Source organism: Arctopsyche grandis, chromosome 9, assembly GCF_051622035.1.
Source record: "Arctopsyche grandis isolate Sample6627 chromosome 9, ASM5162203v2, whole genome shotgun sequence".
NCBI classification, from domain to species: Eukaryota; Metazoa; Arthropoda; class Insecta; order Trichoptera; family Hydropsychidae; genus Arctopsyche; species Arctopsyche grandis.
In genome coordinates this window covers 13,976,557-14,002,362 of record NC_135363.1, presented here as the reverse complement: position 1 = coordinate 14,002,362, position 25,806 = coordinate 13,976,557, and the positions used below count along the sequence as shown (strand labels likewise).

The 25,806-nt window shown below is 31.7% G+C and overlaps 1 protein-coding gene across 1 annotated transcript in view; it reads left to right on the top strand.

Moving 5' to 3' along the window:
- Positions 1-281: 281 nt before the first annotated feature.
- The window catches only part of LOC143917204 (uncharacterized), a 46,980-nt gene continuing 21,455 nt past the window's right edge, over positions 282-25,806 (top strand). Inside the window, exon 1 of the mRNA XM_077438676.1 lies at positions 282-554. Coding sequence (XP_077294802.1) covers positions 550-554 — 5 coding nt within the window. The 5' untranslated portion in view covers positions 282-549. The remainder of the gene's footprint in view (positions 555-25,806) is intronic.

Sequence of the window (25,806 nt, the reverse complement as noted above, 5' to 3'; positions counted from 1 at the left end):
CTCCTCACTATTATTCTTAATGCAGAGAGATTCATTATTTCATCCTTTTTTCCTTGACCACATTGACCACGTGATTCCTAATATGTAAAATACCCGGCGCTACCTTGTCCCGCAACATAAACCTACATTCCAAATACCTCTACCGAATGACATCACAACGTAAAAACAAAAATCCAGAAAATCTTGGGATCCAGTTTGATCTGGTAAGGGGGCAGTCTCTGAGGGGGTGGAGAGGGGGGGAGTCTGTGCGACCTTTGAGCAGTTCTCAGCTCAGATAAGGCTCCTCGGCACTTTCTCCGACAGTAGAAGAACGCGAACGCCAACGGACATCACTGTGTGCTCGGCGTCCGTGCTGCGAGCACCTCGCGACAATAAACACCCATATAATATACATATATAATATATAAAAACACGCGAAATTATTATGACGGTCCGACGATAACTTACATCATATCGAAGTGTGCTTCAGTGTGAACTAACTGTGATTACAAGTGCTGTCAGCAGCCGCCAAATTTTCCGGGAAAAGCGTCTCGCAGTTCCACCATCACAATGAGGTAAGTGCGATGACTTATCCCATCAGTGAAATTTTAGTGTTTTAATTGCAGATGGAATAACAACAATGTGTGCATACTTTTTCATGGACCAGTTAATTTTTAAAGCGTTTGATGTGACCTCGAATGAAGCTTCCTTGTTTAGTGTTTATCGAGTGATTTGTATTTGGAAAATTAAGCTTTTTTTTCGGCATTTTAAATTGGTTTTGTGAAACAAAAAACAAAAAATGTATACATTCTTCAGTATTAGTTTTTAGTCAGCAATTTATATTTATACCTGAATGGCTCAAGTTGTCTGCATTCAGCGATTTTATCTGATCTTTTTGCGTGAAATGCCGATTCAAATTAAGGGTTTTTCAAGCGATCGAAAATAGTCATGGTAGACTTGCATACATACATATATGTATATTATAGTTGGATTATTTCGGATGTATACATTATTCAAATAAGCGTTCGAGCAAAAAAAGGTGAAATCTCGCTAAATTTATGATCTTCAATACCATAAAATATTTCAAAATATGCATAAGTTCTAAAATTTTATCTTAAATTATATTTAAAATAAACAAACCGTGCAACTTTCATCGATTCGGTTTATTATTCGCTCTGTACTAAAATTTTAATTAAACGTTTACCTCTCGACAATTTCTACAATATTTCATTTTCTTTCTGATCGTTTATTATTTTATACGCATTTTTAACTCATTGTAACCAATTTTTTTATCTTTTATTACTAATATAATATGAGAAAACGTTAAATGTGCACATTTGTATTAGGCGTTTCTCACACTTTCGTCTTTGGCTTGAGTTTCATGTGACGAATTCACAATAATATACATAATGCGGAGAGAAATTTGTGCTAACAATTAGCATACGAATAACGCGACGACTTAGGAGACAACCTATCTTTGTTTCCTCCTTTTTTTAACTACATAAATATTTTCGATTTAAATATTGTACTGCCAGCTCTGCACACACACACAACAGATTCTAGCTAAATAAACGAAACAAACAAGGAAGCTTACGCGTTAAAAAAAGTTTCGACAGATCGCATTCGATGCGAAGATGCAGATTTAAATTTATAATTTTGGCCAAAAGATCTTTGCGATCCATACTTGTTCATTTGCATACAGCCATACACTTTCTCCTCATTATCATATTTCTCATTGTCACTGTCATCGTTTACCAATTTCAATCGGCTGACGCGCCGAAATTTATCTGCAGTAATTTTTTATTATATAAAGAAAACCCAAGAGACGTGAACGACGCCGACGGAATATAAAAAATATAAAAAAATGCTATATTATAATAATAATGAAAGTGAAACTGTAACAGTGGTTTTTACCGATTGCGCAACGTCGATTACCATTCGCAGTTTTGTATACGAACGGTCTAGTTCAGCGTTGACCGACTGTCATTTTAAAATGTCACTTCTCAAACTGTCAATTACACTAGCATGGTGTAAATTTATGACGGCAATATGATTCAACACCCATTTTCATTATCAATTAACTTATTATATACGTTGAATCATAATAAAAATTACTTTAAGGATAAAGTAGCATTAACCTACTGAATATTCATTTCTATTAATTCAACTCATATTTACGTTACACAAGGATAAAAAGAATAATTCCGTAAAAAATTAAACTTGAAAGTTTGACAATTATCGAATAGTTTCCCAATAAAAATCAATTTGTCCATACAAAAAATACATATCAAGTTAAAGAACACTTGGTAACAAGTGGAATTGGTGCATGATCACAATACTTATGTCTCATTACCAGACTCAGGCGGTTAGGATGCTTATACCCACAAAAAATGATTCACTATTGTCAATTACTATTGTCCTACAAAGCAAGAGAGCAAAAAAAATAATTGATAATAGTAGTTGACAAAAATGAACCATTTTTTGAGGGTGAAAGCATTTTGGCCGCCTAAGTCTACTCATGAGCAAATATCGACGTTGGGAAGATGCTTTTGACACAAAAAATGCTTTTTTGCTCTTTTGCTTTGTATACTGATGGAATATTTTACTTTGTATATTATTATATACTATTATTATTTGACGAGCACCTAGCGAACGCCTAAGTCTGCTCATGACCAAATATCGGCGTTGGGAAGATGCTTTTGGCACCAAAAATTATCACTATTGTCAATTTCTATTGCTAACTATGCTTTTTTGCTCTTTTGCTTTGTATACTGATGGAGTATTTTACTTTGTATACTATTATTATTTGACGAGCACCTAGCTAATGCCGAAGACTACTCATGACACGGCTGTAACCAAGGGGGAGCTATGGGGGTTCCAGAACCCCCTCTAAATTTAAAAAATAATATATTATAATGATAAGAATTATGTCAAGATATATATCTTGTTCATAAATAAATTCTTTGCGCCTTTTTACACACATATTTTATTTAATATATTGAATAAACAAGAAAACCTTATTGAAGCACCAAAATTAAGTAAATTAAAACGTAGCAAAATTAATTTGATAATTTGGTTCGAAAAAATGAATTAATTGAATTCCCTGGACAAATATTTCTTTAAAATGTGCCGAAGAACTTCTACCTAATATTTCTATAAATTAATTCAAATTTGCGCGAATCCTAGGTACGTAAAAAATGCTTATGAAATTATATTTTTTAAATAGCTTTTTTAATAGATATTTTTTTAAAACACTAGAAAAATCCTGGCTACGGCCAACGACGATTTATTGATTAAATCAGATCGTTTGATTAAACTTTTGAAAATACATATTTGCTTTAAAAATTATAAATATTAGTCATAGATTTGTCTTAATTATCGGAGGGTGCATAGCTTACACAATTATATATATAGTACATACTTTACGATTTTAGATAGAAATAAATAGTAGGCATAAATGTCTAAAAAAACAGTAATAAAACTAGTTGACAGGAAATTTGTATGATTTACCATATTCAAACTATGTTTATGCTAACAATCTTATTCCAACAAAAAAAAACGCAAAGGGAGCTTAAAAAAGTACAATGTAAATATAATTTTAAAAAATTCCTAGAAAAAAATCACGTAGCTGAAATGTAAACACACTTATCTGTCCAAAAAAAACAAGTAGTTAATTGCTTTTTAAATATTTTTAGTTAAACAAAACTTACCGTAGTGCTATCATAATTCTGAAAACACACACCTGAAATGCTAATACACTTATCAATGCTAAACAAGAAGTGATCATTCTTCCTCGTGACCGAACGATGGCGGATAATAGGCCCAGCGATAATTATCAGCACTCCTTTGCCTCTTTGTTGTATGCAGAAATGGAAGACAAGAGAATTGCACAACGACGAGGATGTGCGCATACCGGCATTTTGCAATTCGTCTACCCATTGTTGTTACACTTTACAAATGCTCTTTTCCCACTGCTTCTGACTAATATTGATCAAAGTGCATGGAAATACCAGCTACTACATACATGCATACATAAATCTGTGACACGACCATTTCACGGTAAAAATACCCCGATGACTATTGAACTTTTTGTCAATGTGGTAAAACGTAAAAGGCCTATTATCGCGCGATATACCAAAAATGGCCCGATAAATGTTTTTTAGCGTGTGACTGTCGCTTGCATGCTAATTCGAATGAATAATTCAGATTGTGAACTAGTGATGCGAAATTACGCAAAATCTCTTTGACCGCAGCGATTACCACATTTCGACGAAATTTACCGCTTTTACCATTATCATTCGGCACGACGACACGACGACCTTGGCCACTGGTGTTACACCTCAAATTTTCATTACGGCGATAATTATCTTCAAAGCCAAACGAGTGAATCTCATAGAATTTTCATAACCAAATAAAATTACACAATTCTCTAATATTATAAATTAATAATGCTTTCGTCGCGATTTTAAGCTACATAAAAATTCCTCAGGTAGAAGACGATTTACCCCTGTACTTAAACCAGGGTTGTGGAGTCGGTTACCGTCTCCGATTCCGAATTTATTTTATGATTCGAATCCGACTCCTACTCCAAACTCCGACTCCAACTTGAGCGATTTTAGTAAGATCGAATTTTCTTGCCAACGCTTAACTTTTAAATAATAGCGTATTTCAAAATATAAAAAATTAAAAGAATTAAGAAAATAGTTGAAAATTTACACTTAACCCAATTTATTGAATTATTGATTATTATACAAATATAAATAAAAAGTGCATACACAAATAAATTAATTAGAAAAATGAGAATAAAAAAATTAGTATGAGACCGAGAAAACAATCGGTTTCGGCCACAACACATCAAAATAAATGCAATTCAAGATTTATAACATAATTTAATTCGAGATTTTTATAAAGCAATTATTAAACTTAAATTTATTAATCGAGTTAATTCAATAAAATTGGAGACTCTAGAGTTTAGTTGACACATACCGTACTACTATTAATTAAAAAATAACAACAAAAAGGAGTCGGTTTTTGATTGATGTTTTACGACTCCGACCGCTTGAAATATCCTGACTCCATGACTCTGACTCCGAGCTCACATCCCCGATATAAACGCAAAGTAACAGAAGTGTCGAGTCGTTAAAAAACCACAACTTCGACTACGACTCTGACTCCGACATATTCCTCAAATCCTACTCCGATTATAAATATCAATTTTTTCCCATTGAATTGATTTTCCAATATCTCTAGAGTAATAATGATCACATGTAAATCATTAACTGTTAATTCAATTATTTTTTTCTTTCAATATTTTGCTTTTTCATTTACGAATGATACTAATAAAATTTACGCATTTGGCATAACGTATTTGTCAAACATCGGAAGATTGAAACAATGTCGTTAGTAATTCAATATTCATATATGCACATGTACATTAATAAGTAAAGACATAAGTAATGCGATTTAAAAGCGAAGTCAGAGTCGCTCGAATTTTGAATGACACCTCCGACTCTACAGCCCTGTTTATTTAATTTTCTTGTACATTTGTATTGAAAACATACGTAACTAATATAAATATATAAATATAACTAATGACAGTTTTATTTATTATCGTCACAACGAGACGCAATTCACTAGCAAAATCACTAGCTTAAACGCTATTCTTGTTCTATTCAACAATATGAGTACGATTTACAATATATGTATGTATGTAGTGGCTAAACGCAAATATGTACCCTTACGAATAGACGTATTTCTATATCAGTATTTTTCAAATAAAACACGGTCGTTTAATTGAGAATGTGCGCGATCGATTTGAATACACCGCAGTCGTGTTTAACCTTAACCTTAGCAAACAGTTCCTCAACTTCTTCGAAGACGAGCTAAATGAAATGAAGATTGTTCACAACCTTGAACACACGTCTTTATTCGCATGTTTAGATCACATAATATGCGATCACTTTCAGTTGTTATTATGAGATGTTTATTGTTTTATCTAAAAGTAAGATCATTGATCTATTTTTCTTTGTCTTCTATGGGAGGTTTCTAACCATCATCGTGGCAATTTTCATATTGTGGAACACTACCCGGAAAACCACCGTAACTTAATGCGAAATTTTTTTCTACTAGATTTTCCTCTTACTGGTATCTATTTTCAGTTTTCGTTTTCTTATTATAATCATCTTTAAAGTTGGCCATTTTTATTTTCGCATTCAAGTAAGTCTAATTTTGAATGTGTTTTTAAATATATTTAGTGGGTATAGAGAGTTAAATAAATTTTAAAGATGTTTCCTTGATTTATAAAGATTTTCACTATAGAAATAACTTATTTATATTAAAGTATTAGCTTTTTGGGAAAAAAGGTTTCTCGATACCTGAAAAATGAAAAAGTTTACGCCAGTATAAATGCATTTAGTTTTGTTAATAATGAATCTTTTCCTTTCATTTGGAAGTAAAAGCCATTTACAAACTCATTTTAGTATTTTTAACAAAACTTTCAACAAAACCTGATATTATTTTCACTACAAACAATTTTGAATTTTATTTTTTCCGTTTTTAAATAAAAACCAACATTCAGTCACCATCCGATGAGAATAAAATAAGAATACTATTTAAAATAACGTCATCATTACACAGTGGAATGTGATTAATATGGGCATACTCCACGCGGTAATTAGCGTTCCGTGCGATTTTTTTCACTTCAAGATCACATTCTTTTTAATACGCGTAAACGTTCGGTGTATCTATTTAATTTTTGAAACGTTTGGCATTTTTATGGAAATCATTAAAAATATACTTTTGAAAGCAAGGTCACAAAATAAAGCCCAGAAACTTCCTCTGAAAATAATCGTCTTCCGTAAACATTCCATAGACATGCCACATTTTCCTTAACAGGTCGTTCACATGTTCCTGATTATTTTTTTTACTCATCTTCAACCGTTGACCTCACATACTACGTGATTTGTAGTCCTGTCGACAATAATAATATTTCCATAATAAATTGCTTCAGAAAAAATGCACGTCTATTTCGCAGAAGATCGAAGTCACGTCATCGTTTCTTCCGTTTATCGGAATTATGATATAATCAGGATATGTTTCTGACGTGCGTGTACATCAATTACATTCACAATATGAACTATATTATATTACAAGCGATAAACGCGATGTTCTTCACATGCTTTTTAACTTGATAAATTCGTCATTAACGTCAGTAGGTCAACTTTCACTTGTAGGTCAAATCGCTTTACTCTCTATTACAAAAAAATTATATGCACACGCTACGACCATTCATATTTGAATTTTGGTTTTCTATTCATCGCATAAATTATCTGCTTTTCATTCATGATTTATTAGTGTACTTGCATACATATGTATATAAAAAAGGGAAAAACACATTTATTCGTATTTTTTTAAATGGCTGGCAATAAATAACTTAAAAAGATATGCATATAACATGATGTGAATACTTCAAGTATAAAAGACAAATTTAAAACCGCATTTGTAGTCTTAAACAACAGTGGGGAAATCATGATTCGTTCATTTGCTATATACCTACATACATATGTATGTTAATGTACATATGTATGTATTTCGTGTTAGTGAAATATTCGTAAATCTGTGTATCTCCCTAAAATCAGTACAATGGCAGAAAAAACAGAGCGGAAACAAAGCGCTATTTCACATGAAGTTATTTCAAATGCGGTAAAGCCGTGGATTGGTGCTTTCTGAATTGATAAAATTTGTGTAGATTTTTTATATACAATATAGAAAAACAATATACATATGTATTTCTGTTCTTTGATTTCTTGTTTCAACACTAATTTCAGATCCATAGGTTTATTTAAATTGAGTTTCAAACCTCAGTTGAAGCAATTGATTTTTAAAATTAATTTTTATTCAGAAGTATTTCTGTAGTGCTGCTGTCCAGACTTGGATATTTCTTTATTTTAAAAATATGTATATTTTATTTTATTTTATTTTATTTTATTTTATTTATTTGGAAAATTTACAGTTTACAGTTTATTAGATTGATAGTAAAAAAAATATAATTATGTTAAGTAAACCATTAATAATTTTCACATATAGGTAAAAAAAGAAAAGCTCAAACATTTAAAATAAGAAACAAAAATGATAATAGAGTAAGATAGTTAAAGAAAACAAAAAAAGAAAAAAAATAGAAATAACAGTATAATAAAAATATCAGAATAATAAGAATAATAATATGATAAAAATTATGAAATAATATAAAAAATATAATATATAACAAAAAACAAAAAGACAAAATAAATACATCAAAATAAAAATTCATAATCATAATCATAAACTTTCATTAAAATTAATCATCGAAAAACAAATTTGCAATAATTACTCTAGCTTGTATAGCATTAATATTAAATAAGTCAAACATAGAAATTGTTAAGATTAGTGTGTTGACGGTGGAGCTTGCACGCCAGATGAATGAGCTTCTTCCATAATTAGAAAAAGTATTAGGTATGTAAAGGAGCTCATTACATCTAGTCATTCTATTTGGTACACGCAATGATAGTCTGCTCAATAATTGAGGACAGTCAATCGAGCCGTTAAGGATGTTCAAAATTGTTGAGATGTCAGCTATCTCCCTTCTTTTAACAAGAGGAAGTAGATGCTGACACCTACAAGCATCTTCATAGGAAGTATAGGTTAATCCAAAACGGCTACTGACGTACCTCAGGAATCTCTTCTGAATGCGCTCCAATCTGTCTCTTGCACCAGAGTAATCTGGGTTCCAAACTTGGGATGCAAACTCAACAATACTTCTTACGTATGCACAATATAGTATTTTGTATGATTTTATAGAAGTAAAGCATTTGGAGGACCGGATGACGAACCCGAGGGCCTTCGACGCTCGAGCTACAACATTGTCAATATGTTTACTAAAGGATAGATCAGAGTTTAAAAAGACTCCCAAATCCCTAATTTCCGATACCCTTGTGAGTCTATGTCCGTTAATTGAATGAGGAAAGTCAACTGGACATAGTTTTCTGGTGAAGGTTATGCAGGAGCATTTTGCTACATTAATTTCCAACTTATTTATGCTGCAATAAGCCTCTAGTCTGAACAAATCATCTTGTAGGGCCAAAGCATCATTTCGGTTGTCTATTCTCTTGAAAATCTTCATATCATCAGCAAATAATAGTACATTTGAATTCTGAAAACATTTTTCAATATCGAAGATGAAAATATTGAATAATAGAGGTCCCAAGAGGGAGCCTTGTGGAACACCAGAAGGAATATTCATCCATTTCGATATAAATCCATTTAATGAGACAGCCTGTGATCGACGCGTAATGTATGAGGTGAACCATCTATAGAGATCACCATGAATACCGATCTGTAAAAGTTTTTCAAGGAGAATATCGTGATCAATCTTGTCAAATGCCTTACTATAATCTGTATATATAGTATCAACCTGAGACCGATCGTTCATGGCATTAGTAACGAAATCATTAAATAGTAGTAAATTTGTTGTAACTGAGCGTCCTTTCTGAAAACCATGTTGTTGCATACTAAGAGATTGCGAGATAGCTGGAAAAAGTTGGTCGTACACTAATTTTTCTAATATCTTAGCAAATATACATAGCTTTGATATAGGCCTGTAATTGGAAATTTCGTTTTTTTTTCCTTTCTTATGTACAGGAGATATGAATGCTGATTTCCAGATACAAGGTACAAGGCCCTCACTAATAGATCTTTTATAGATAATGGTTAGTGGTAAAGTTAGGCTTTCAGCACATTTTGAGATAAAAATTGGAGAAATTAAATCTGGGCCTGCTGTTTTATGAATATCAGTTGATTTCAAAATATTTAATACTTTTTCACTTCGAATTTCAATTGATCCAATTTCAGAGGAAGATGTGACAGAACAGACGTTGGTTGGTAAGGGATAAGAGGAAGTCGATTGATTAGAGACAGGTTTAAGGAACGTCGAGTAAAAGAAGGAAGAAAACAAATTACAAATGTCCACCCCCGTATCAGCAGTAATGTCACCATGATACAGAATATGAGGTAGGACGTTGTTTTTGTTCCTTGATTTAATGTAGGACCAGAATGCTTTGGGATTCAAGGAAATGTCGTTTTCTACTAAAGTCATATAATTTTTGAAACATTCTTTCTCTAAAGTTTTTGCCCGATTGCGTAATAGTACAAAGGTATGATGGTCAGCCAGGTTGTTATAATTTTTGAATTTCTTAAAAAATTTGTACTTTTCCTTCAGGACTTTTTTTAGGGGTGCAGTATACCAAGCGGGAAATTTTCTACTTTGAACATGTTTCTGTGGGATATATTTATCCCTTAAATTATATATAAGATTATAAAATGAATTTACAGCATCATCAAGAGAAACAGTATGTAAATAAGACCAAGAAACAGAGTTTAATTCATTTTGAATCTCGTTATAGTTACCAAGATCAAAAAGGAATCTAGTATAAGGTTTAGATTTAAGTGATCGATAAAAAGTTAGATCAGCAGTAATTAACAGAGATTTATGATAAGGATCCTCAGGAACGAGAGGATCTAAACAGGCATCTACTACCAAATGTTCATTTGATAAAACTAGATCAAGAATACGGCCGAATAAGTTAAGTACTCCATTATATTGTTTAAAATTACAAAAATGTAATGCATCAATAAGAGTCATTTCGGTGCTTCTTAACGAATTGATAGGTATAAGTCCTCCTCTGGAGATATCCTGGGACCATTGGATGTTACTTAGATTGAAATCTCCAACAATTAAAAATCTATCATCCGGGTAGTTAGTTGAAATAGTAGACATGTTTTCAAGAAAATTAGTAAGTTGAGTATTAAAAGAATTACCTATGTTCTCAGAACATAAATACAATACACATATATGAAATTTGAGAAGGTTGCGATGATTAGTGGTGCTGCGTAAAGTGAGAGATATCCAGATATCCTCCGCAGAAGAGTGCCACTCTGGACGTGAAACAACTCCAAGTTCACGCTTAGTTGCCACAAGGCAACCACCACCACGTATTTGGTTTAAGCTAACATAATTACGATCTCTTCGCCACACTATATATCTTTCATCAAAGAGTTCCTGATCACTTATAGTGTCCATCAACCAAGTTTCAGTAAGCAAAATAATATCATAATTGGACATGTTTATATTTCGTAAAAAAATATCAGTTTTTGTACGGAGACCACGTACATTTTGATAATATAAATTAATAGAATCCATTAAGTGGTCTCAGAAAAATAATAAAAAGGTACTCACACACATATATATATGTGCATATACAAATGCATATAAACACATACACACATATGTACATACAATTATACACGAAAATACACATGTCAATATGTATGCAAACATAAAAATGAAACGTATTAATAGAGTAGGAAAATAAAGCACATGGAAATAAGGAACATGGAAAGTACACAGAATAAAATATAGCAATGTAATAAAAATAAGATAAATTGTAAAACGTAAATAGAATTGGCAATTGATGAGTACGTAGTGATAGACGTGTAGATATCTAGAAGCATAAATATCAGCAGTTATGTGTATATGAATATAAATATACACATACATACTTGCATCCATAGAAGCGATACGGAATTACCGAGCAAACCATCACTCGTGATACCAATTGAGTTAAAATAAAATTAATAAAGCGAATTATATAGTTTTTTGGCAAGTATTTGTTCATAATATAATAATAAACAATGATTTAGATGACAATTGATGATAGAATTGAAAATAAAGTGCGTTCAGAAATATAAGAAAGAACCAATAATTAATAAAGAAAACAAAAACCATAATATATGGGTAGAATTGATAGAGTGCATAAAGATAGACGTATAAGTCTACATGCGTAGGTAAGCATAGACATATGTATACAAATGAGCATGCATCAATAATTATAAACAAAGATATAGAACTATTGTTCAAATAATAATCATTGATGGTAGTAAATGAATCTGAACATATATTAACAATGTGAAAAATGGAATTAACCAGTTTATATTCTTTAACAATAATATTAATATTAAGACAATAATCAATAATAGAAGTGAAACTATAGTTATAAATAGAGCAAAAAGTATGGAAGAAATTACAGTAAAAAATGTAATTGCATGTACAAGTATATGTAATTATAAATGAAGATATAGAATCAATTATCAAACAACAATTATTGATGATAGCAATTGAATTGAAATAAGTATAAGCAAAATAAAATATGGAATTAGTTAGTGTATATTCTTTGATAATAATATTTATATTCAAATAATTATTATTAATAAAAGTGAAAATATAGTAAAAAATATGGTGGTGGAAAATACAGTAAAAAATAAAGTAAGAAATGTAGATATAAAATATAGAGAAGAGAATAACAGGATCGGTAAATATAATTGTCACATAAAAGAGAAGGTAAGAAAAATATAAATAAAAAATTAGAATTGATTGCTTATTCATTGAAAAAATATTTATATAATCTTTTTTAGGTCGTCCAAAGTCTTTATGTGTAGAATCTTTGAAGTGGAGTTTTTTCTTAAAAGTATGTTTGAATTTCTTACCCAGACGTATTGAAACCCCTTATCTTTAGCATAGGATTTTGTTTTGGTCAAAAGTTGCTTATTGGCAATGGTTAATTGATCATTTATGTAGATTTTGGTATTATCAACACCAACACCTATATCATTAACTGTGAGATTCTTGTGTTTACGGGTAGTCGCAACAAAGTCTTCTTTAATATATCTATTGATGAAGCTCACTACAAGTAGTTTATCCGAAGTGCGGGTGGGAACTCTAGTGATATAATTAATTTCTGATTTTGGAATATTGCAATTTACAGTTTTGGAGATCGAGTCAAAAATATTAAAGACGTTTTCATTATTTTTACAAGGGATTCCTTTTATTTCAACATTGTTGAGCCTTAATCTCTGTTCATTGCTTGCGATTTTATTTTGTAATACATCAACAATATTCTTAAGTGACTCGATGTCTTTAACTTTATCCTCTACTGCACTTATCCTATTTTCGGCCTCAATAATCTTTGAACTGTTAAATTCACAAGTAGCTTTGAGGTCGCTAATATCAGTTTTTATCGTTTTTATGTCCTCTGAAAGCGACGGCAGGCATGATATGTTACGTTTGATATCCAGGATCTCCGTAAGTAGTGTACCCAATGACGGCGAAGGTGACTCGGTCAAAGACTGAGGACTTTGTGGATTACGGCATCGTGGACACTTCCATGTAGCCCTTTTAGTAGCTCCCAATTTATTGTAGCCGCCTTCAGTAATTTTGGCACAATTAAAATCGTAATGCCTCTTACAATTAGCACATTGAACTCCATTAGAAAATTGCGTTTCACAAGATGCACAACACTGCATGATTGCCAAATTGAATTGAACTAAAGGTTGACAATCTATGAAATTCACTCTGCGAACGAGAATGTATGGACTACCCACTTGAAACTTGAATTTATATTTTTTGAAATTATTATGAATATATTTTATAAGTACGAATTAAAAATAGCACAACAGGAACAAACTTTGATTGACAGATCTTTTTATTTTTTGTATACAGATCTTTTTATATGTATGTACATACATATATATGTATATATACCGGGAAGCGCTCATTTGTAAACCCTAATGCGCCTTCCTGGCCAATTAAAAAAATCGATAAACAATTTATAGAGCAATTTTACAGAGCATCATATAAACATCTATCGATACATTTTGATAAATTTGCATTTTTACAAATCTTTGCGATTTATAAAAATGCAACATATTTTTATAAATCGACGTATTCGAGATGCTCAAATTTGCAGCATTTGCATTTGCAAATTTGATGTTAACTCGAATTTTGCAAAGAAATAGTATAGGTTTGCCAATTTTTTGGAACCGTTTCAATGAAATCAGATAAATTGGCACACTCTGATAGGAAAATATCAATCTTGGAGTCACATACCCAAGGTCTAACCAGCAACCAGGGATTGAACCCGTAACCACACAATTGAAATCATTACCGCTAACCATTGCTGGTTTATGACTCCAAGTCGATCATTTCCTATCAGAATTTGTCAATTTATTTGATTCCATTGTTGAAACGGTTCCTCATCAAATTAACAAAACCCAATATATCTCCTCTATTTGAATATGAATCCAAAATTATATACATACATATGTACAAGTTTAATAGCATAGGTGTCACTCAGGGGCAACCTGTAATACCATAATGGGGAAATATAAATTAAAAAAAAACTTCTTGTCTTCACGTTTTTAGATATAAAGACGGCCCATTTTAATATCATTGAAAAATCAATGTAAAATTTAATATAGTCATTTTAGATACAGGGCTAAGTTGTGTACAAATTCAAAATTTCTATACATACATCGATTTTATGCTAAAATCAATTCTGATATTGAACTTAATTCATTCAAATTTAATCTCAGCGTGGTGAAGATGATATAAAATTGTTTATTTTGTAAATTTTGTCACATTGACCGCATTTAACAGTACACGAGAAGGTTGAATGCGTCACTCACGTTCGACTCCCAAAAGGGGATGTTCAAATTTGGCAGCGGCAACTTACCTAACATTATGTAAATGATCAGAAGCGAATGAAAGTGTGTGTATATAATCCACACGTGTATTATATATGATACATAATATACGCCCAAGGAATGCGTCGTAGGAAGCTAGCGAGCAAATGCGCAAAACTTTTACTTTCAATTTCGTCTACCTGGTGAATTTCACCTGAGGTGGTGCGTCTACTGGACACCGAGCCAACAAAGACCACTTTTTCCTCCACGTCTCGTCAAGATTTTTTTTTTCGTTCTTTCGTTCGACTTCCACCCATCTTCTCGTGTCCCGAATCGCTGTCGTAACGTATGCGTAACAACAGCAGTATTATATACATTATAACAACGATAAAGCCGTTTGAAACTGGGCCAGATTTTAGGCACCGGTCGTAATCAACTGTGCAAAAAAATTGATAATAAATTACTTCTGAGAAAATTTCGCATTGTCGAATTGTCAAAGTCGTGCTCCGTCTAATCGTCTAATATTGCACCGAACGTCCCAATTTTTTTCTTGTTGTTCGCGCACGAAAAATATCTATGTAATATAATTGTAATGAATTTGCGAAATTTGGTTGCAAAAGCGACGCATCCATAAACAAAATCGCCAAAGTTCATTTTTGCAAATTAACAAAATGTCGTATCGTTAGGCGCCATTAAGTTCACACACAACGCAACAAATGGAATTTTGATTGCTTCACATCGGCGCTGTTTATGTAGATAAATAGACGCAAGAAAACATAATGTATCATCTGAACTCTGAATTATTTAATTTAATATAATTTTGGATAAAATTCGGTAAGTTTTTGACTTTGAAAAAAGTTCCCCCAAATGACAATTTAATTGAACTATACATTTTTAACTGGGTAATTTTTTTTCCTAAAATAAACTATTATGCTTACATACATATGCCATTATTTTATTATTAATTATTTTTAGACGACTTATAACCATATTTCGGCTAGTTATATTATTTTTTTATAGCCGAACAAATTATAATCACGTAATTTTTCAAGCAATTTTAGATTTTTCTATACCTTCATTAAAAAATACGACATGATAATTATTTGAAAGAATAAAAATATAATGCTGATGTATTTCAGTGGTTGCCACGCGGGCTTTTTTCGGATGTAGTTCATTTTTCCAGTATTATCCTATTGGCTTATTTTTTACATACCTCTTCTTAACTAGCAAACGATTTTTTATCTATACATGCAGTGGACAGAGGTTTTCTATACAAAATATTATATGTATTTTAATAAAATAAATCACAATAAAAAAATAAACAAAAACAATATGAACTCCTTTGTATGTATTCGTCCTTTATAAGCCAAAAAAAAGATTCATAACAAAATATAAACTATGTATACCCGAAAAAATCTCGTATGGCAACCATGCTGTATTTGAAAAAAATACTTTTTATAAATGAGCCGTTATATTTGAAAGTGGCTAAAGTCCAATTTTCAGTTCCAAAAGCACTATTTCAGTTTGATTTTATTCTCAAATTGTTATCACTGCTTTTGATTCGATATGCCTAGAATCTCGAGAAAGCAGAATAAACGTATCACCAGTATTTCTACATAAATATTTTAAAACTCAAAACATTATATTTAATATTTTGCGAGATGTTTCTCGAAATAAAGAAAAATGGACTTATAAATGGACAATGGACAAATATATTATAACGGCTCAAATAATTGTTCGACTAAATCATTCCTTAAATTTCGACAGCGCATTCAATTTCCCGCCAGTTTTTGACGGATTTATACTTTCCGACAGTTTCCTTAAAATTTGCATCTTCGTTTAAAAGTTCCATTTCAAAGACCCAATAGGAATTTGTTTTGAATATTTACATTCACCACTTATGTGAAGACGTTTCATTGCAAAAAAATGTATTGAACAGGCACTCAACGGAAGCATATCTACCTATAATATTGTATGCATAGCGCCGAGCTAGTTGAAATAATTGCCTTACTATAATTACCATAGGAAGTACATAGATATAATATTATTCTCGAGAAGTTTTCACGGTATCGAATGACTGTTACGACCCACAAACGAATCGAGTAACAAAACGGTGTGCGAGAGTCTCGCGGAAGTATCGAATCCCATACAAATACACAGCCAGACAGACACATACTCGAGTCTCTTCAGTTCACTTTCTTTAGCCCGCGGCCCAAACATCGATAGCTTCGGTCGCGAAACACTTTTACCACTTCAGCATTTATTTGTACGTTCATTTTCACCGAACAGGTGTCGCCAACCTTCACCTACCTCCCCTCTTTCAATCTCCTCTCTCTGGGAAAAAAATGTGACCACCTTGGGCCCTTCACTTTGCCATAGACATTGTTCAAACCTATCACAAACCATTACCTCTATATACTTATATTAACTTAACTCTTTATACTACATACTATTCAATTGCTGAAAATTAAAACTTGTTTCACTTTAAACGACCTTTAAAATTCCGATTGATACATCTCTATTCACACATAAACATATCTTTTAATTTTTAAGTACATTTTATTTTATTTAAATAATTATATCGTGCTATGTAGGAAGTGTTCGAACAACTCAACATACATAACTGGCATTGAAGAGGTTCAAAGAATTTGCCAGTAATTTAAGGAGTCGAACAGCTGTCGAGAGGGGGGAGCCTAATTTGCAGCAAGATAACATGCTTTCGTAAAACCCTATGATTTCAGCTTCTCCAGGATAGCGGGATTGTGAATCTCTCCTCTAAGTAATATTACGAAATATTTCCCAAGAAATAAATCTATTCTCTTTGCCAGGGAGTTGAAACCCAAAGGTCCCAAGACTAGGGAACAGATATGGATAAAGCCCAAATGTCTTCAAATATAAAAAAATCTAAGGAATTTCCTTAGGACTCGTTCCAACAGTAGAGAGTATCGAAGTTGATAGGGAGACCATATAAAGGAGCCAGACTCGAACATGTAACACAATTTATTAAAACTCTCAAAAATGAATCGTTAAAATCATTTTTGCGTTCTACTATTGTATATGACGGGTTTTGTTAGACCATTGCTTCCATCCATAAAGTGCACATGAACAAATGGATGTCTTATCTTCTTTCACACGCATGGATACGAGAAAGACACTGATGTATCTTCATGGAAACGGAGTTTTTTCGGAATCCACTTCACACCGTTCAACCCACTTTTCATTTGCTATCGATCCATTCAAATGTTTACGAAAACGAGCAGTGAATTCACTTTCCTCTCAATAAATCCGCAACGCTACCGTTGACCGGGGCTCTAATTTGTTTTGTCAATAATAATTGCTTGAAGATTGCGTACGCATCTTTTCCACTTTCTAAACACCCAAAAAAATGAAGAACAATACACCATTAGTCAACATCTCAAATTAGCAAACATTTTCTTCGGCAATTATGTACATACATATGTGTATTATTTTAATTTAATGTAATTTTTTTCATTTTTGCGCTAAAATTTGACATTTCGGCACCCTTGACATTCTGACATCGTTTCGAATGTCTACATTTGAATTTAATTATATTACGTCAATTCGATATTATTTTTGCTATGTTTTGTATGTAAATCCTAATTTATTTATTAAAAACTTAACAACACGTTAAAAAATAACATAATTTGTTCGTTTATCCTTCTTGAAAAACGCTGTTGAAATTAAATTAATTTAAATTTACTATCTACATATGTATATGTAGTATAATATATGTATCTTGTATCAGTTTTTTATATGATGAGTGCACACGATCGTAGCACATGTGCAACTAATTACTTATTATGAAATTGGAGAAATTGTTGTTTTCCTTTCTCCAAATGGATTAAGCAATCGGCTATTTTTGATACAAAAATATTTCATAATTCAATAACTTCCTTGAATTTAGGATGAAATATATTTTATACGTATCTTTATATATCAAATTAACACAACAACACAATATATATCCACTAATTGTATACTAAAAATTAAAAGCAAAATTATGTATTCCAAAATTAACATAATCAAAAAACGTGTTTTCGTCAATGATAATCAACCCTAGAAAAGCATTGGTGTAAAATCAAATGAACACACACTTATTTAATAATTTATGTATGCTAATGAAAAAAGCCGTGAAGATAATGAATATACATGTATGTATGTATGTACATTCAACCACACATTTTTTGTTACAAATTTGATCAAAAAATTAACATCAGCTTCGCCGACAGTACAATTAACCATAATTTTGAATATATAATTAAATTTTAGTGTATTTTCACAAGGTTCATAGTTCATGAAAGTGCATTAGGTATGTCCCCATATATCGCAACAGGTTATTTGTATGAAACGGTCTTATTACGGCAAAACTCGACGTCCGTGAGATTTCGCCGCTCGTAGATTCGTAATATCATAAACTTACAAAACTAGTTTCGTACACGTATTTATTCATTCGCATTCGTGGAAAATAACTCGAGAGCATCGTCGTCAATTAATATCAAACCGAAATTCAATGTGCATTTGTGTGCAAATCGCACCTAATATAATAAACGTACCGTAAAAAACCAAATGACCTATTCATAGACTCTATAGAAAGTAGGAAGAACGTAACATTACAAACGTCAATTTGTTTTTACTGTTTTGTATCTCATAAAATGCAAAATAATATTTAGTCAGTTTTGTTGAGATGACTTTATGTACGTATGTTTGTATGTGTGCATATACAGTCCATTGTTAAAAAGTAATTGCCAGACATTTTTACACCTACGTTCAGGTACGAGTATGATAGATTTGAAAAATTCACATACGTACTTGTTGACTAAAAATACCGACATTTGTCACAACCGACACTACCCAAAAATATATATTGATTTGTTTGAACAATTAGTGCAATAAAATTTAATTCATTCTTGGTAAATCATAAATTATTTTAATGGTTGTGGCTATTTGCAGGTACTATATCTGCAAATTATTGGCTATTTGCAGGTAGTATATAATTATAATCGGATATAACGCGCATGTGCATAAGGCTTTGCGCCTGTCGCAGATATATTACCTGCAAATAGCCAATAATTCGCAAATATAGTACCTGCAAATAGTCACAACCTATTTTAATTAATTACAAAATTATGTGTCAAGTACTTCTATACCGTGCAAAGTACCGATCGACTAGTTTTAAAATGAAGTAAGTAAATTTTTGCGTGATCCTTGCTTTGAAGAATTTTTGAGTAGAATTCTTTAGCTTTTAAATATTATAGCTTTTAAACAAGTATTCAAATAATTCGGTTTCCGAAAAAATTTAAAGGCGACCATATTGTTAACAATCAGTTATAATGCGATTGTATATATTCGGAAATAGTTTAAGGTTTGACTACGATATTTTTAGCATACTTTATCTTTGATTTTAATTGTATCATATACTTAGCAACTCCTTTGAATAACAGGTCAAATAGGATGTTGAGTGTTAACTCGCTCTGCGACTAATCCATACAAGCTAGCCGATATAACATTTTCTTCTAAAGTCAAAGCAATTCAACTAACATAAAATTATTATATTTTGGTACTACCGGTAGTACCAAATAAAACATTTCGTCTAAAACCAATAGTACCGGTATTAAAATTTTTACTGTCGACCTGTGTACAATTCACAACCACAAAAATAGTTATAGCATCTTCATTAAAGCTATGTACATATGTAAATACCATTCACTTCAGCAGTTTTTATAGCCTGCACGAAGTATTAAAATTTATATCAGGACTCAATAATCCATACAGATCTTCTTTACTGAAAAATTAAAGAACAATATTAAAGCACGAACTGAATCAAAGCATTTGACTTACGTTACTTGTATATATAATACATGTTTTGTTTACAAAGCAAACCTACAATACTGCATGTTTTCATATTTGTGGAAAGCTTATTTTAGCATGTTGAAACTTAAATGTTGACACTTTCTTTATCATACTTCATATTCTCAATAATTAAACAATGCACGAAGTACATTTGACAGAACATAATAATTAAAAAAAACTGATATAAATATTATTCTTTTATTTTTATTTTAATTCAAAATATTTAGTATGATTTCCAATGTATCATAAATATAGTAAAAATGCTTCCTACGCGGAATCAGGTACTTTATTTGTTATTAAAACATATATAATTTACCACCCATAAGAAACCTTTAGAAAAAGAACAACGCCATTGACCTATACACAACCTATTCACCACACTTACGAACACTATTGCGTAAAATTCGCATAACTTTCACGAGCCCAAACAAAAATAATATTTTACGTCAAAACAATTCGAATGAGCGTAACTTTTCGCGATTTTGCAACAAATCGCCGATAAATGTACGGGCGGTGGAGTGATTGCGAGCGTTTTTGCCCGCATTCACCAGTTCTCAATAATATATTCGCGTCATTCGTATATAGGTATATACCAAACACACATATAATGGGTGTGCGACGATAAAAGCGCATTCGGAAAGGTGGCACGCGCTCAAAAGGTTAAAACCACCCACGCAGACCACGAAACGGTTCAACGGAGGCACATCCGCTTCGTTGGATTGCATTGCAACTGGTAGCGACATATTCGTAGCCGAAACCATAAATATATATTACAGACAATATAAAATCTAGCTTAGTCTAGAGAGTGAGTGGTATATCTAACGTGGATTCGATTGTTCTGTATGGTTTCTCTTCGAATGGCCGCCAACCAGAGGTAACGTCACTGATATGTCTCGAATATCTGCACCTACATATATGTATATGCCTTTTAATACATTTAGATTCAATAAATCCGTATATAAACAAAAATATTTATATAACATACATAGTATTTACATATATTTATATTATTGTATGAAAATTTTTTATGTTATGAAGTCGTATTGTATTATAATTTGACGCGGAAAACTGCATAGCAGGTGACAACTTTTTTTCAGATGCATGTTCATATTCCGTTCGATAAAATATATTATTTATGCAACCTTGAAGTCTTTCTATAAATTCGAATATTTTTGTTTTATATGTAAATAATACAAAACATTAAAATGTGTATTTGTCTAACAATAATTCTCTCTTAAGAAAAAGGAAAATTTTGTGGAAAACTTGAATTTTTCCATACATTTTTTTGATATTTAAATTTTTATACATATAGAACTAAGAAAGTAAATATAAAATCAACATTTCAGATTGTTTATGTTTTCGATATGATTTTTTTTTATTTGATAGATGACCGCAGACTAAAATTGAATGTCGATATATTTTTTCCTTGTACATGTCAACATCATACGACTAACCAAGATCAAACTCTGTACATACAATCACTTCCTATAATTAGTAAACGATTTACATGCACTTGATATGTTGGAATTTTATTTTGAAATTTTATTATGGGTAGGTAACTTTCACAGAAATTTACATTTCAAAAAATTTACTAGTGTAAAAAAATAACTTTTATTTAAAATCGCATATTTTCAGCACTTTAAACTTGAGCGAATAATATTTGATTTGTTGATTAATAAACTCAGCTTCATTATCACGATACATCTGTGCTTGATTTTATACATTAACATGAACTAGCACCTAATTTACACTTCGTACAAAATTATCATTGAATTTCATTTGCTATTATGCAAATCAACCTAATCAGCCTAACAATGTAGATTTGTTCAATGAACTTAGACCACAATAAAGTTAACAACAACCGCACGAAATAAAACATCATTCAATTTGCATATGAGTTTTAGTCGAGACGACAAGTATATATTTATGTTGGTATATGGAAATTCGCGGTAACATTTAACAGGATTCCTCGAATGTCGCGCTTCTCATACATTCGATGACCGTACGTGAATTTTGACCGACCTTCACTTCCCAAGAATTATTTATCAAACTGCTGAAACTATGTAGACACAAGATACCTGTTTTTTTTTTTTGATGAGAAGAATCCGCATTGAACGAAAATTCCGACCGGTTTTCCCTCGTAATGTTTCCGAAAAGCTCTTTGAGCGCTAACAATGTTTTTTACTCAATGCAAGATCTACAGAAAAACTTACGTACATATTATATATGCACCGGACATTCCCCTGACATGTTTTCCAAAAATGGAATGTTTGTCTTTCTTCGTACTGCATATGTACGTACATACATACATACATATATGCCGGTATGCCTTTTGGTGATTCCTCAAATTATATGTCTCTAGACGTCTCTCTCCATCCGCAATGAAAATTTGTTCGAATTAATTTCCTTTGTGTCTTTATATGTATGTACCTACATTGGATATAGGAAATCCAATACCAGTACTATCGAAACCAGTTCTAACGGTTTTTGGTCACAATTCTACCTTCGGTACTACCGGTAGTACAAAATAGACTACCGAAGTACTAATTTTATTATAGTTGAATTTATTTCAATTTATAAGTAAACGTTGTATCGGCTAGTTCATATGGATTAATCAAAAATGAGTCAAGAATGAAGATTATTTTTGACCTGCGTTTCAAAGAAGCTGCTAAATGTATCATAAATTTTAATTCAAGGATAAAGTATGCCAAAAATATCGTACCTATACCTGAGACTATTTCCGGATACATACATAGTATATTGATTTATAACTGACTGTTATAACAATGGGAAGCCTCGTCGCCTTCCGATTTTTTTAGAAACCTATTTTTTTCACTTGACAATAATTTGAATGCATACATATGTATATAATATTTATAAGCCAAAACCATCCCTTCCACATAAAAATTAATTATACATTTTAATTTCAATTAACTGATCAGTAGACCGTGCGATGTAGAAGGACTCGGAGAATAATTTTGTTATTTAGTAAGTAAATAAATAAAATTATTAAAATTAGTTGATTAAAATAATGAATTATCAACCTACAATAAATTTTGTAATTAAATTTTATTGCACACTGCTTCAATAAACTAATACCGGTATATATCAGTACTATCGGTAGTGTGAATTTTTTTGTGACAAATGTCGCTATTTTCGGAATCTATGAAAATATAGAGATGATTAAACGCCTTTTAGACATTTTCTTATCTAAAATATTTCCTTTTACGATTATTTAAATTAAATCAATACCTAATAATGACTTTATAAATATTTGAGTTTAATGGACGAACCCTTTCCATTGTTAGTGGGTTGAATCGAGGTTTCACTGTATTTTAATTTTTTAAACTATAAATCTAAAGCTGTCAAGTCGACAATACCTACGTTCGCATTGAATATAGTTATTACGCCAACTTCAAACAAAACCCGATGTGTATAATTAGGAACGAAACTGTAAAATGTCAGTACAAAGGTATACGTTACAAACACGACTCTATAAGCTTAATTGACCTGTTCGCCATTACAACACAGGTGTAAAGTCTGTGCTTTGAGGCATTTTTGTGCGTGCCTCAAATACCTATGGACTCATCACAGTCACGACTCTGCCAAGCATAATCGTTTGAATTAAACGTACGAACACACACACACACACGAACGTTTATATTGTTATTTATATTCATTTAAACGTATAAAGGTGTTTGAGTAATGTTTTGTGGACAAGTGATGACATTGTTATAGCATCATTGTTCGAAAGTGGCACAACTGACACGGATCGCTTATAAGGGCTATCTATTTATACATCTGCGCAATCGATCGATGTCCCGATAGGTGAAATGACAAAAAAGATTGGGAAACACTCGATCTAAATTAGAGTACTCATTATAAGGAAGTACATACATAGTTAAAGCACGTAATTACATATCATATTACAAAAGAATACCGAATATTAAGTTGATAATCGTTTTTCATATATAATACGATGCGATGATGACAATTCACAAAAATGCACCGCATGATTCATAATTTGAAATCGTTTAATGAATTCTTAAACAATGTATGTATGTATAATGTGGCTGAAATTATTTTACTGATTGACAATGGTGATTTATTCACAATTGCATATAATATAATATGATATATGTAGTGGAAATCAATGATTCTTTACAATATGGCAAAATCGTGACGAGTACCTCTATCTTATGACTATGGAAATATGTGTATAATATCAAAAACGCATGCATTGTACTGTGTCTATAAAGGCACTTGTAAAGTGGCCTTAAATTTGAACCAACCAGCGAATTTGACAACCTTCACAATCTTGCATCAGTGGAAGAAATCGATCGGTTAATCGGCTGGAGGTCAACCATATTGTACTAAATGCACGCAACAATAATGGTGGTGCAACAACCTCAGCATTTGCAATTATTTTGACACATGTCAGTCTCGAGCTTCGACTGATGAGTATTTTGGTCGTCTAGAGGTCGGCAATTTGACCCCTAGGGTCAATTTCGAACATTTTCGCGCTTAATTGTGATAATATAATAATTCCACGGTATTATCTTGGCGTTCGAAATAGTTATTATCCGGTGCTCTGCGAGCCACGCCACTCGATCATTATTATTAACCGATCGCTGTGCCTTTTTTTTTAGAATTGTTGTTTTTCGTTTTGAAAAGAAATCATTTTTTCACGCGGAAATCGACGGACGGAGAGACAGACGTTGCCGCAACATTTTCATACGATCCGTTTTGTCGCTAATAGTGTTAACGCAACAAAAAAATCATCAAACAAACAAGACTCTTTCGAAGGAGAAACAAAAAATTACGACACATTCAACGAACGCTTGCAATTTTTCGAAAGTGTATTTTGTTGTTTTTTTTTTCGACCATACGACACTTGTTTTATTTACATTTTCTTAAAAAAATGTTGGTTTTTTTTTTCATTCACCTTTTCATATGTTAATTCTTGTTCCGAGTTAAATAGTTTCTTTTTAAATTTTTCTCCAACGTGCAGTGTGAACCATCTTGGTCGACCTCGTTTATTTCGCTGCATCTTCTTTCCCTTGTTGATGAATTTTGAATGATACGTGCGTGACTCGTTATTGTTATTATAATATATCAGCCGAAGTCAGATTGAGAAAAGTTGACCCGGTCGTGCACACTTCAATTGAGACAATGGTAAATGCTCAAGGACAAAACCCACACACAAATAAAAAAGAAAAATGTGCATCGACTTTAGAGGGGTGTTCGAATATGATGATGTTTATGATGACCTTAAAATTTGAAACACTCGTTCAAAAATATCTTTAAAACGTTCAAAAATATATTTAAACATGAGATGATTGCTCAATTTATTAAAATACAATAAAAACGTATCTCTACAAGGAGTGAGTTTTCCATATAAAAATC